The sequence below is a fragment of the Sinohyriopsis cumingii genome, unplaced genomic scaffold (genome assembly GCF_028554795.1).
Source record: "Sinohyriopsis cumingii isolate HCF-2022 unplaced genomic scaffold, ASM2855479v2 utg001164l, whole genome shotgun sequence".
Taxonomy (NCBI): domain Eukaryota; kingdom Metazoa; phylum Mollusca; class Bivalvia; order Unionida; family Unionidae; genus Sinohyriopsis; species Sinohyriopsis cumingii.
Window position 1 is genome coordinate 313095 of NW_028315966.1, and position 12993 is coordinate 326087.

The 12993-nt window shown below is 33.7% G+C and overlaps 1 protein-coding gene across 2 annotated transcripts in view; it reads right to left on the reverse strand.

The window, feature by feature from the left end:
- The window catches only part of LOC149772822 (midasin-like), a 270606-nt gene that overhangs the window by 7456 nt on the left and 250157 nt on the right, over positions 1-12993 (reverse strand). For both annotated transcript variants that reach the window (XM_089947241.1, XM_089947240.1), the window contains exons 96-100: positions 12248-12422; positions 7870-7943; positions 7235-7349; positions 6200-6415; positions 850-897 (exon numbers count right to left, since the gene is read on the reverse strand). In XM_089947241.1, coding sequence (XP_089803367.1) covers positions 850-897; positions 6200-6415; positions 7235-7349; positions 7870-7943; positions 12248-12422 — 628 coding nt within the window. The remainder of the gene's footprint in view (positions 1-849; positions 898-6199; positions 6416-7234; positions 7350-7869; positions 7944-12247; positions 12423-12993) is intronic.

Below are 12993 nucleotides of genomic sequence, written 5' to 3' on the forward strand. Positions count from 1 at the left end.
GTATAATGATTTTTTTCTAATAGCTGGTATTGGTATGGTCTGAGTGCCCTGACATTCTTTCTGGTCCTTTGACATGTTTGTGTATTGTGTTGTCTGGGTTTTCTGGCACACTTTTTTGGCACCTGGTTTATCCATTTGAACACTGTGTAGACTCTTTGATTTTAGTGCAGCTATAAATAAAGCTATAAATAAATAAAGCTCTACATAACAAGATGAAGTAAAACTCTACGTAACAAGATGAAGTAAAGCTCTACATAACAAGATGAAGTAATGGTCTACGTAATAAGATGAAGTAAAGGTCTACGTAACAGGATGAAATAAAGCTCTACGTAACAAGATGAAATAAAGCTCTACGTAACAAGATGAAGTAAATCTCTACATAACAAGATGAAGTAAAGCTCTACATAACAGGATAAAGTAAAGCTCTATGTAACAAGATGAAGTAAAGCTCTGTGTAACAAGATGAAGTAAAGCACTATGTAACAAGATGAAGTAAAGCTCTACGTAACAAGATGAAGTAAAGCTCTACGTAACAAGATGAAGTAAAGCTCTACGTAACAGGATGAAGTAAAGCTCTACATAACAGGATGAAGTAAAGCTCTATGTAACAAGATGAAGTAAAGCTCTATGTAACAAGATGAAGTAAAGCTCTATGTAACAAGATGAAGTAAAGCACTATGTAACAAGATGAAGTAAAGCTCTATGTAACAAGATAAAGTAAAGCTCTATGTAACAAGATGAAGTAAAGCACTATGTAACAAGATGAAGTAAAGCTCTATCTAACAAGATGAAGTAAAGCTCTACGTAACAGGATGAAGTAAAGCACTACATTATATGCATGGTACTCACCTGACCTGCTCCCTTGAAAACTGGGACTCTGATGTCCAAAATGGAGTCCTGAAATGAGAGTTAGTCTTAAACGAAATTTCCATTTAAACTCACGGTTTCTAACTAAAATATGTCAATATGTCAAAGATGTCACTGCCAGTATGATGCAAAATTTTAATATAAGTCTGAATGTCACAGATGCCCCTGCCATATTATACATTTACAAAAAATATGTCTCTATGTCACAAAATATCATGCAATTAAAGGGCAAAGTGCCAAGTCAAATATCATACAAAACTCCATACAATTTTGCCACAAAGTTACATTAACTAGGTGTTCTTAATATCAAGTCTTATATCACATTTGGTTTCAAAAGAATCCCTTAAAGATTCAAAGTCAGTCAGGCAGCCATAAATCTGGGTGGAAATCAAACTTGAGCCACTCATTTTATGTGAAAAGCTTCATACTAAATTCATTTCAATGCATGAAGTACTTTAAAAAATTCTTCAGTGGAAACAAAATTGAAAGGCCAAGTTCTAAGTCAAACATGGGCCAAAACCCAGGGAAAACTGAAACTGACTTGGGTATTCTTAATGTAAATCACATAATTATTTGACTTCAATCACATGTCAATAATGTACAAATTTGTAAATTATGTACAAATATGTAAATAATGTACAAATATACAAATAATTTACAAATAAGTAAATAATGTACAAATATACAAATGATGTACAAATATGTAAAAAAATGTACAAATATGCAAAGATTAACTTAACTTATTGTACAGTACAAGGAAATAAACAAGCAAAAGCGACAAATAGAGAACTCTGAAGTAAATATCAAGATGTCTGGAAATGCATAGATGAACCGTAAAAATTCATTAAAAAAATCTATGTGGACTAGGATTATATACATGTGTTTATTTATGTTCATGTGTGATAGGGTGTGTCCCTAGAATCAAAGATGTGATGCGTTTTGTCCAGTAAGTGGGGCCCACAACTCTGAGTGCTTAGTATTGGGTTCAGTAAGTGGGGTCCACAACTCTGAGTGCTTCGTATTGGGTTGATTCGTCATCAGCATGTGATCTACACTATATAATGTCACCAGTGATAAAATTAGGGGCTACAATTAAGGTGAGAAAAAGTATATTCTCAGTATTAGAACAATGAATTGGAATCAACACAAATATGACAGACATTGTAACTCAATCCACCCTCTCCACATATATGACAGACACGGGTAACACAATACACCATCTCCACAGATATGACAGACATGGGTAACATAATACACCCCCTCCACAGATATGACAGACATGGGTAACACAATACACCATCTCCACAGATATGACAGACATGGGTAACACAATACATACTTGACATAGATATGACAGATATGATTAACACAAAAACACCCTGTCCACAGATGTGACAGACATGGGTAACATAATATACCCTGTCCACAGATGTGACAGACATGGGTAACATAATATACCCTGTCCACAGATGTGACAGACATGGGTAACATAATATACCCTGTCCACAGATGTGACAGACAAGGGTAACAAAATACACCTTCTCCATAGGTGCGACAGACATGGTTAACACAATACACGTTCTCCATAGATGTGACACAGATATGATAGACATGGGTAACAGAATACACCCTTGATACACATATGATAGACATGGGTAAAACAATACACCCTTTAAACACATATGACAGACATGGGTAACACAATACACCATTTAGGACACACAGTAATTTTTTTGTATGGAAAAATGGGAACCAGCCAGGAAATGGGTGAACATAAAATAAAGTATATATTGGTTTGGGTGGCCAGGATTGGTTGATAATGAAAGTTATTTTGAAGGAAAAAGAATCTTTTGAGAGCTTATCCAAGCTTTTACTTTAAAAAAATTGAGACATTTGTTTTCTTGATGGGATTTCAGACCTTTAACAGTCTTGCGTTTGGAAAACTAATTAGTGAAAATAGCACCTGACTCTTTGGTGCGGAATTGAAAGCATACATTTCAAACAAATGTAGATCCAGAAAATGCTACAGCTTATATCCTTTTCTTTACACAGAAGCTGACATTCAGGTTTCATCTATACTGATAAATATAGGTTTGATCATGAGCACTCTGAAATTTAAAGTCACTGAATTTTTAATATCATGGTGTTTGCATAGGTTTCCTATGGAAACTGAATTAGCATTGTGAGTCCCTTAGGCAGCTAAAGCAATACAGTGACTGAACATATTGAAGCGCAATTAACTTTGCTATAAATGCAATCATATTGTTATATTTGTGGATAACAAGCAAAATTAATACCTTCTGAAAACCACAGAGTGACTTTCAGTGTCATATTAAACACATTCAGATATATCAACTGTTGCCAAGAAGGGGGTAGGGTGTGCAGTGTGTAGATTTGACTATGTTAGGAGGAGTGTTTTGCACACTGGTTTATATCTATGCAGTTATATATATATACAAAGTTTATCCAATTTACCATTTATAGGTAAGGGCTGTTCCAGTAAAATATACATGGGACCCAGGGAAGGCACTTTTGATGTAGAATAGTCACCCATAGATGCATTTAGAAGTTTGTGTATTGTTTTCAGATGAACTCTTTGGGTAATCTGAGTACCCTGGTGCACATTTTTTTTAAAGTGCCTTCCCTGGGTACCATGCATGTTTATATGGAATAGCCCTAATTATGGTAAGCAAAAATGGTATTTCCTAGTTGAGTTTTGAAACATAAAGCTTCAGATATGATCACTTAGGTCTCTTCCACCAAGCTTAATGGTGAAGTCATCTCATGACTTTGCACCCCACTAATTTCTTACAGTGAATGTTCTGAAACTTCACATTTTGCATTTTAATGGACTTATATCTACATTACTGTAGTTTTAAAGTATATGTCTTCTAGGGGAAATTTTAGGTAATTTCTGTCATTTAAAGCCCCTGGGCAATCTGTTCAGTACAGCCAAACTGCCTTTCATACAAACTTGCAGAATACTATCCTTACTGAATGAAACTCAGGGCTAATCTCTATATTTACACTGCTAGGATTCAGAACACTACCCTTACTAAATGATGCCCATGGTATAATAGCAATGTTTACACAGCTTGGATGCAGAACACTACCCTTACTAAATGCTGCTCAGGGTATAATAGCAATGTTTACACTGCTTGGATACAGAACACAACCCTTACTAAATGCTGCCCAGGGTATAATAGCAATGTTTACACTGCTAGGATGCAAAGCACTACCCTTACTAAATGCTGCCCAGGTTATAATAATAATGTTTACACTGCTAGGATGCAGAACACTACCCTTATTAAATGCTGCCCATGGCATAATAGCAATGTTTACACTGCTAGGATGCAGAACACTACCCTTACTAAATGCTGCCCAGGGTATGATAGCAATGTTTACACTGCTTGGATGCAGAACATGTCCCTTACTAAATGCTGCCCTGGGTATAATAGCAATGTTTACACTGCTAGGATGCAGAACATTACCCTTACTAAATGCTGCCCATGGTATAACAGCAATGTTTACACTGCTAGCATGCAGAAGCTTGTTGTGTTCCTTTGGGATAAACACCATTTTTCTGCACATGAAGCGCTATCCATTTCAGGCAGTATAACTATTGGAGGAGGTACCTGGAGAAAACCTCTGGACAAACCACTGACCCCTGGGAAGCTACTGACAATCTTTCTCACTCACATTAGCCTAGCCTGAGACTCAAATCCACATGCATAATAGACACATGCTAACATTATACACATGTGCATAACAAGCATATGGGAACATTATACAAATGTGCATAAATTTACAAAGAATAAATTACAAAAATAGTGTACAGCGATAGCTAATAACCTCAAATCTGTACAAATGTAACATTTGATAGTTAAAGAATTCCAAGTCAAACAACATCAGAGTATAAGACATAGCTGAACTATTTCCTGATTGTTATTGGCCAAGGAATGTAGATTTAATGAACATTTTCCAAATGCTTATTTTAAGGAACATTTTCCGAATGCTTATTTTAAGGAACATTTTCCCAATGCTGATTTTAATGATCATTTTCACAATGTTGATTTTAATGATCATTTTCACAACCTAGACTTTAACAATCATTTCACAACCTAGTCTTTAACAAACATTTTCACAAGGTTGATTTTAATGACCAATTTAACAATGTTGATTTTAATGAAAATTTCACAATGTTGATTTTTAATGATCATTTTCACAATATTGATTTTAATGATCATTTTCACAATGTTGATTTTAATGATCATTTTCACAATGCTGATTTTAATGATCATTTTCATGTTGATTTTAATGATCATTTTCAATGTTGATTTTAATGATCATTTTTACAATGTTGATTTTAATGATCATTTTCACAATGCTGATTTTAATGATCATTTTCACACTGTTGATTTTTAATGATCATTTTCACAACGTTGATTTTAATGATCATTTTCACAACGTTGATTTTAATGATCATTTTCACAATGTTGATTTTTAATGACCATTTTCACAATCTAGACTTTAACAATCAGTTTCACAAGGTAGATTTTAATGATCATTTTCACTGAAAATAAAAAGGTTTTCAAGGTAGTGTAGCACTGTACTGTTGATCCCTATTTTGTCTTCATTGTGGAAGCAAGTTCCCTCTATGACTCTCATAGGGTGCAGTGATTCCAGTGAATAATAGTTTGAATAAATAAATAACCCAAATTAAAAGCTGAGCACATTCAACATGATTGACTCTGCTTCATATATTAAGGCAAGAACAAATAATTCTTTGGTAAACAAGATTATACACCCCTTTACTTGACCTAGATCACAATTACCATTTTCTGAAAATACTCTGTCAATAGGAAAGTTTCATTAAGTTAATTTCTAAGGTCAGAACCAAGACTGTATCTTTAACTCATATTTAAGTAAATATGTTTAAAAAATGACCTGAACATTGAATCCACAATTATAGAAAAATATTATCTATGCATGGTGTTGTTTACAGAATAAATGTCACTAGTCAGGTATACCATTAACTTGATTTTGGACAAGGTCAAGTACAAAATACACATTTACACAACATAGAATCATTATGAAGCCAAAAAACAATTCAAATTAAATATATATAACAAATGGACAAAACTGGAAACTTTCTAAGAATTCTCATAAGATTCCCATGCATGATTTACATACTGGTACCCTAGAGCTGCCTTGGATTACTCAAATCATACTTTTTCACTGAAAGAACAGCTTGATTCAACTGAAGGAGAATTTCTAAAAACTCCATAAAATCAATATTGCTAGACTTGGTTTATATCAAGACGTGTCTTACCTTATTCTGAGGGTTATCCAGAATGATGAAGACGAGAAAAATGTTGGCCTCCTGTGCCTGTCTAACAGCCGTTTTGACAACATCCATCCCCTCCATGAAGAGACCACGCCCATCTGACACCATGAACAGCAACTGGGAGATCTCTGATCTGCTCCCTGCCCCACCTGGAAGATTGGTGCGTGACTCTGTCATGATCAGGGCTGCCTGCTTTAGAAGCTGAAAATGATAGATATAGACAAAATGGATTGTCAGTTATATGTCCGCTCACAACCCTTCCACCACTAAAATTTGTGTCTGTCATCCAGTGGCTAAAAACACAACGCTTGCATTAATATTATTGTAAAATAAAAATAGTTTTAAGTTCAATGTTGTATTTTAAAGCTGAATAATTAAAATGTTATAACCAATTTTTAAAATAAAGTTCAAAATTTGAAGTTCGAAGAACAGCGGCGATTGTTAAATTCCCTGTTCTGCAATGAGGATGGTTATATGTAAAATGTCACCTAACTGCATGTCAGTCAAGCACTTTTTTGTTACTTCCCTTCAATCAATCCATTTACTATTGTAATACATAAAAAGAAGCTGGTCAACCCATGATGAACATTCAGGATTTTATGTAATTAGGTGAGTTTTTATGTGCAGAAAGTTACAAAGATCTTATCAGTTTTAGTACCAACAATACAATAATGAATGGTTATAAATTACAAGGAAGAAAAATAAACTCGGGTCTTATATCAAATACTCTTGCCACATACATGGTGAGATTAAGTGGTTAGTGTTAGGAGATTGAGATTGGTGGGACATCATGCTATATGTCTGCGGCATGATGCCCCAGTGCTAGACATCACTATAAACTGCCACACTACAGACATCACAGCAATATGAATGAATTTTAAAAAAAAAAGCTACACTAAAAATCCAAAACACACCCACATACACACATTCACGGTGAGACATAAAAATGTGTTGGACTAACTAGACTGTTCATATATTGAATCAGATATTGCCCCTTTATATCTTCAATCATTTTCCCACCTGAGCTATTCTGGTTTTCTTCTGCTCAAAAGTGATGTATTGTAACAGTTTGGCTCCTGACTGACTAGAAAATGGCTCAAAGAATGGATGCAGCAAATTCACTGAGTCACCAAAACTGGAAATAAAAAATTAATTTACATAAAATGAACTTAAACATGTATATAATGCAACAGTGTTTACTATTACTTGCTCAAAATATCAATCATATAATTCTTGAAATTCAATTAGCTTTTGTAAAATGTACTAAAATGCTGCTAACAGAAATATAAAAAAGAGATGTCCAACTAATAACAGAAACATGTACATATTTAGAGTAAAAGAGAGAAAAAAACCAATACATTAAGTGTTAGACAGTAACAAGAAAGATTGCAGAGAGAGAGAGAGAGAGAGTGAGAGAGAGTTTTAAGGTGGGACTGTTTCTGAAATAAGAATATTGTTTTTATAAATAATATTTAGTCCTAATCTACAGGGTAATATTTGGAGAAGTCTTTTTAAGGCTTCAATCTCACCACACTCCAAAGCATAAATAAAAAGAAGACTGGTATAGCAGAACGATATGATCGTGTTCTTCGTCTTTGGGTAAACAACTGAAATCAGGTTATTAAACTATGCATAGAGAGAGTCAAAGAATGTACCTGCATATTGCCAGGCTTCCAGCTTCAAGTAAAGTTAATGCATTTGAAACAAGTGCTAAAGATTCAAATGCCATCTGAAAGAACAAAGGAATTTATTTTACTGATCCTGCATTTGTGTTCATTACTACATGTGTAATATTGAAAAATATCATGCAATGATAGATGTGTAATATTGAAAAATATCATGCAACGATAGATGTGTAATATTTAAAAATATCATGCAATGATAGATGTGTAATATTTAAAAATATCATGCAACGATAGATGTGTAATATTTAAAAATATCATGCAATGATAGATGTGTAATATTTAAAAATATAATGCAATAACACTACACATGTAAAAGTGAAAATATCATTCAGTGATGCTAAATATGAATATTATTGAAAAATGTAGTGATACTACACATCTTTAATACTGAATGAGGTATACACTATGCATATGTTATATTAAAAATATCATAGTGATACTACACATCTTTAAAACTGAATGTGGTATACATTATGCATATGTTATATTAAAAATATCATAGTGATACTACACATCTTTAATACTGAATGTGGTATACACTATGCATATGTTATACTAAAAAATATCATAGTGATACTACACATCTTTAAGTGTTGTTGCTGTTGTTGTGGGGTTTAACGCCATTTTTCAGCACACGATAGGCTATGCATGGCGGCCAGTATTAATGGTGGAGGAAAAACCCGGGAACACCCCGGAAAGAACCACTGACCCACGAGAAGCTACTGACAAGCTTTCTCACATACCCACATTGGCTGAATCCTAGACTCGAACCCCATCTTGAATACTGAATGTGGTATACATTATGCATATGTTATATTAAAAAATATCGTAAGCTTATGAAATATCATGTAAATGAGAGAATTTTAAATTATCCCCCATCCCCAAACCAAAGATGGTTGCATGAAATAGTGGGTGAATGTTTAGGTGCAGGAAAGTAAATCTAGCAAAATAAAAAAGTGCAAAATAAGTATGCATTTACACCACTCCCTCAATAATTTGTGCCCAGATACCTTGCAAATTTACTTACGATGTGGGTTTAGGCAAAGATCTCATTTTCTTTTTACTAGGAAATATCCCCAAAATCAGCCCTTATTTGTTGAACTTTAAGAAAACTGTGATCAGAACTGGTAAATGAAACCTTGACATATTGATTATCATCAAAAATGGTGGATATTATCCAGGAATCTAAATCAACATCATATAATTTGCAACTTTTATTAAGAATTCATATATTTTGTTAAATTTTCTTTCCAATATATTTTGTTAAGTTTTCTTTCCAACCAACATTCTCAGTACAGTCAATAACAATATGCTACATAATTTTCATAAATGAAAATGTCCATATTGCTTACTGGTGGCAGCATTTTAATTAAAAAAATATCAATTAAACAAGTTTTGTCTAGCAAAAGTAATGTTTTAATTCTGTCTTTTAATTTAGTTTATGGGCAATCATCATAAATGCAACAAGCCTGATAAATTCAAATGTGAACTCCAATCTATAGTCACAGCAACGTTTTTGAGTGTTTAAGTAGAACATAATTAAGTTGTTGTTGTTCTTGTTGTTGTTGTAGGGTTTAGTGCCATTTTTCAGCACGCGATAGGCTATACATGGCTGCCAGTATTAATGGTGGAGGAAGAACCCAGGAAAACCCCGGGAGAGAACCACTGGCAAGCTACTGACAAGCTTTCTCACATACCCACAATGGCTGAATCTGAAAATCGAACCTACGCAGACGGAGACATAATTAAGTATTGACTATGTTTTGATCTCCAACTTGTGAAAGTTGCTGTACTGTTACACTCAAATAACAGCAGACCTTGTTTTGTATCATCATTACATCTTTTGTATTAACTTAAATAAAGACAGTGGAATAACAGAAAAGAGGGAGAGGTGTATGTAGTAGTGTTTTATGGTAAATCAGCACAAAAGTTGCTATGCTGTGAAAACTACATGTAAATTTTTTAAAAACGGAAAATGAACAGCACAAAACATTGGGAAGGTAAGTGTAAACATTAATTAAAATGAAATAAAATAATAGTGAAGTATGATAAATGTAATCTTAAACAAAAAGTATGATACATGAAAATGGAAATATTTTAAAAATCAAACAATTTGTAACATGAAATTAAGGTGTTAAATTTATTACTTCCATTTGACTCACAAGTTGTAACTTAAACAAGGCTAGAGGAAACAATCCGAATGGAGTCTGACTTGTCACAATTTTGATGTACAGAATTCTGTATCATACACAAGACTACAGGAAACAATCAAGATGGCCTTGAACCCTACTGTTCCCACTTTTGATGCAAGTGAGGCCATCATGATTGACAAGAGTCAGTGAAGCATCTTGCAACACAGTCTAAATGCCAATATTATCCCTTCAATATCTAGACATGGGAAACATTTTGTAACACAGTCTAAATGCCAATATTATTCTTTTAATATCTAGACTATGTGAAGCATTTTGTAACACAGTCTAAGTGGCAATATTATCCCTTCAATATCTAGACATGGGAAACATTTTGTAACACAGTCTAAATGCCAATATTATTCCTTCAATATCTAGACTATGTGAAGCATTTTGTAACACAGTCTAAGTGGCAATATTATCCCTTCAATATCTAGACATGGGAAACATTTTGTAACACAGTCTAAATGCCAATATTATTCTTTTAATATCTAGACTATGTGAAGCATTTTGTAACACAGTCTAAGTGCCAATATTATCCCTTCAATATCTAGACATGGGAAACATTTTGTAACACAGTCTAAATGCCAATATTATTCTTTTAATATCTAGACTATGTGAAGCATTTTGTAACACAGTCTAAGTGGCAATATTATCCCTTCAATATCTAGACATGGGAAAAATTTTGTAACACAGTCTAAATGCCAATATTATTCCTTCAATATCTAGACATGGGAAGCAAATTGGGACACATTCTCAAAAACAATATTATTCCTTTCAATAACTAAACATGTGAAGCATTTTGTAACACAGTCTCAAAAACAATATTATCCCTTCAATATCTAGACATGTAAAGCATTTTGTAACACAGTCTAAAAGCCAAACATTATTCCCTTAATAACTACACTATGTGAAGCATTTTGTAACAGTCTCATTGCCAATATCTAGACATGGGAAGCGTTTTGAAACACATTCTCAAAGCCAATACTATTCCTTCAATATCTATACATGGGAAGCATTTTGTAACACAGTCTCAAAAACAATATTATCCCTTTAATATCTAGACATGTGAAGCATTTTGTAACACAGTCTCAAAGCCAATATTATCCCTTCAATAACTACACTATGTGAAGCATTTTGTAACACAGTCTCAAAAACAATATTATCCCTACAATAACTAGACATGTGAAGCATTTTGTAACACAGTCTCAAAGCCAATACTATCCTTTTAATATCTAGACATGTGAAGCATTTTGTAACACAGTCTCAAAGCCAATATTATCCTTTTAATATCTAGACATGTGAAGCATTTTGTAACAGTCTCAAAGCCAATATTACCCCTTTGATATCTAGACATGTGAAGCATTTTGTAACAGTCTCAAAGTCAATATTACTCATTTAATTGGACATATCTAACTGCTCAGACTATACTCTTTTCATGCTAACAATGACTTCAAAATTCTCTGTCCCTTCTGAGTTATCCAACTATCTGTGGAAACTTAAATACATATACATTGTAGACTTTCTTCTCTATGGAATATGGCTGTATGTTAAAGTCTATTTCAACACAGCTGAGTAGAAATACCTTTCAAGGTTTCTGAAGAAAAAAATACTTAACCAAATTAATGATGATAACTCTAAACATTCACAACATGTGAGCTCAGTTACTCTGAGTTGGTGAATTAATTTTAATTTTAATCAGATATAATTTGTACCATACGACAGCCTACCCAATAGAAATTTCAGCACATTTGTTGTCATCTTTACAAGTCATTGGGTAATTTTATGAAAGGTATTATGGGTATGATTGGTATTTGGTATTACCGGTAGGTCATCATTTAGTTATCATTTGCATCTTCCTCCCACCTCTTAGTAATGTATGGGGACTTTCAAGAAAGTAAATAAGGAGAAATGCCTAGATTATAACATCGGTTTACTAGTAGTAATCATGATACTGTCCTTCGTAAAAAGGCAACTGAGTGCAAGTTTACTGATTAATTATGAACATCACAATTTTTGCAAGGAATGATGAATGGGTGATTATTTCTAAAGTTAAAAATGACTTATAGCATGATCTCACACAGGATGGCATGGGATGTGGATGCAGGATGCAGGTTTACCAATGACCCATGAATAGAGCCAGTTGCTAAGCATCATACCTGTTTGGAATGGTTGTCCAGCATGCTGGAAGAGTCATCAATTGCTAGCATGATCTGGTACTGTCGCTTGCTAGGTCTGGTTCGCCGAAGCCAGATCTTGTCTTTACGGAACTGACTGGCAATGAATGGTATCACCTTTCGCATGTTCAGACGCTTACCAGTTCTGTAGTCTCCCCTGATACAGACAAAAAAAATCTTATTTATATGGTAAGACACCGAGTCTACATCATCTATCATCCAATAGATCACTTACTGCAGTAATAACAAAATGCTTATCTTCATATATTTGCATGGTTCATGTTTTACAATCCTTTCATAGATCTAAATTAAAACCTCAAAAAATTTCCAGGAGAAACCAATTTTTGTGGTAGATCATTATAAGGCAAACAAACTGTCTTTTTTATATTGCATTGGTTTTAAAATTAGGGTAGGCAGGAGTTTTTTTTTTTAAAAAAACATTATATATATTTAATGTGATGGGGGGGAAGACTTTTCTTTTACCATGAGAGAAAACAGTCTATGAGAGACAGGGAAGGTCGGCCAACTGGAAACACATATATTTTTTTCTGGATAAATGAACAGATAATATTATGCTAGGAATATATCCACAAAAATCCAGGTATCCCAAGCTAAAAGAGATTCAGCTTGTGTTAGCAAGGAATGATCCTCTTTCTCCTGACTTTGAAAATACCGATTTCACTTCTGTCATTTTAACAGTTGCATGATTTCTCACCTCAAGGGAGTGA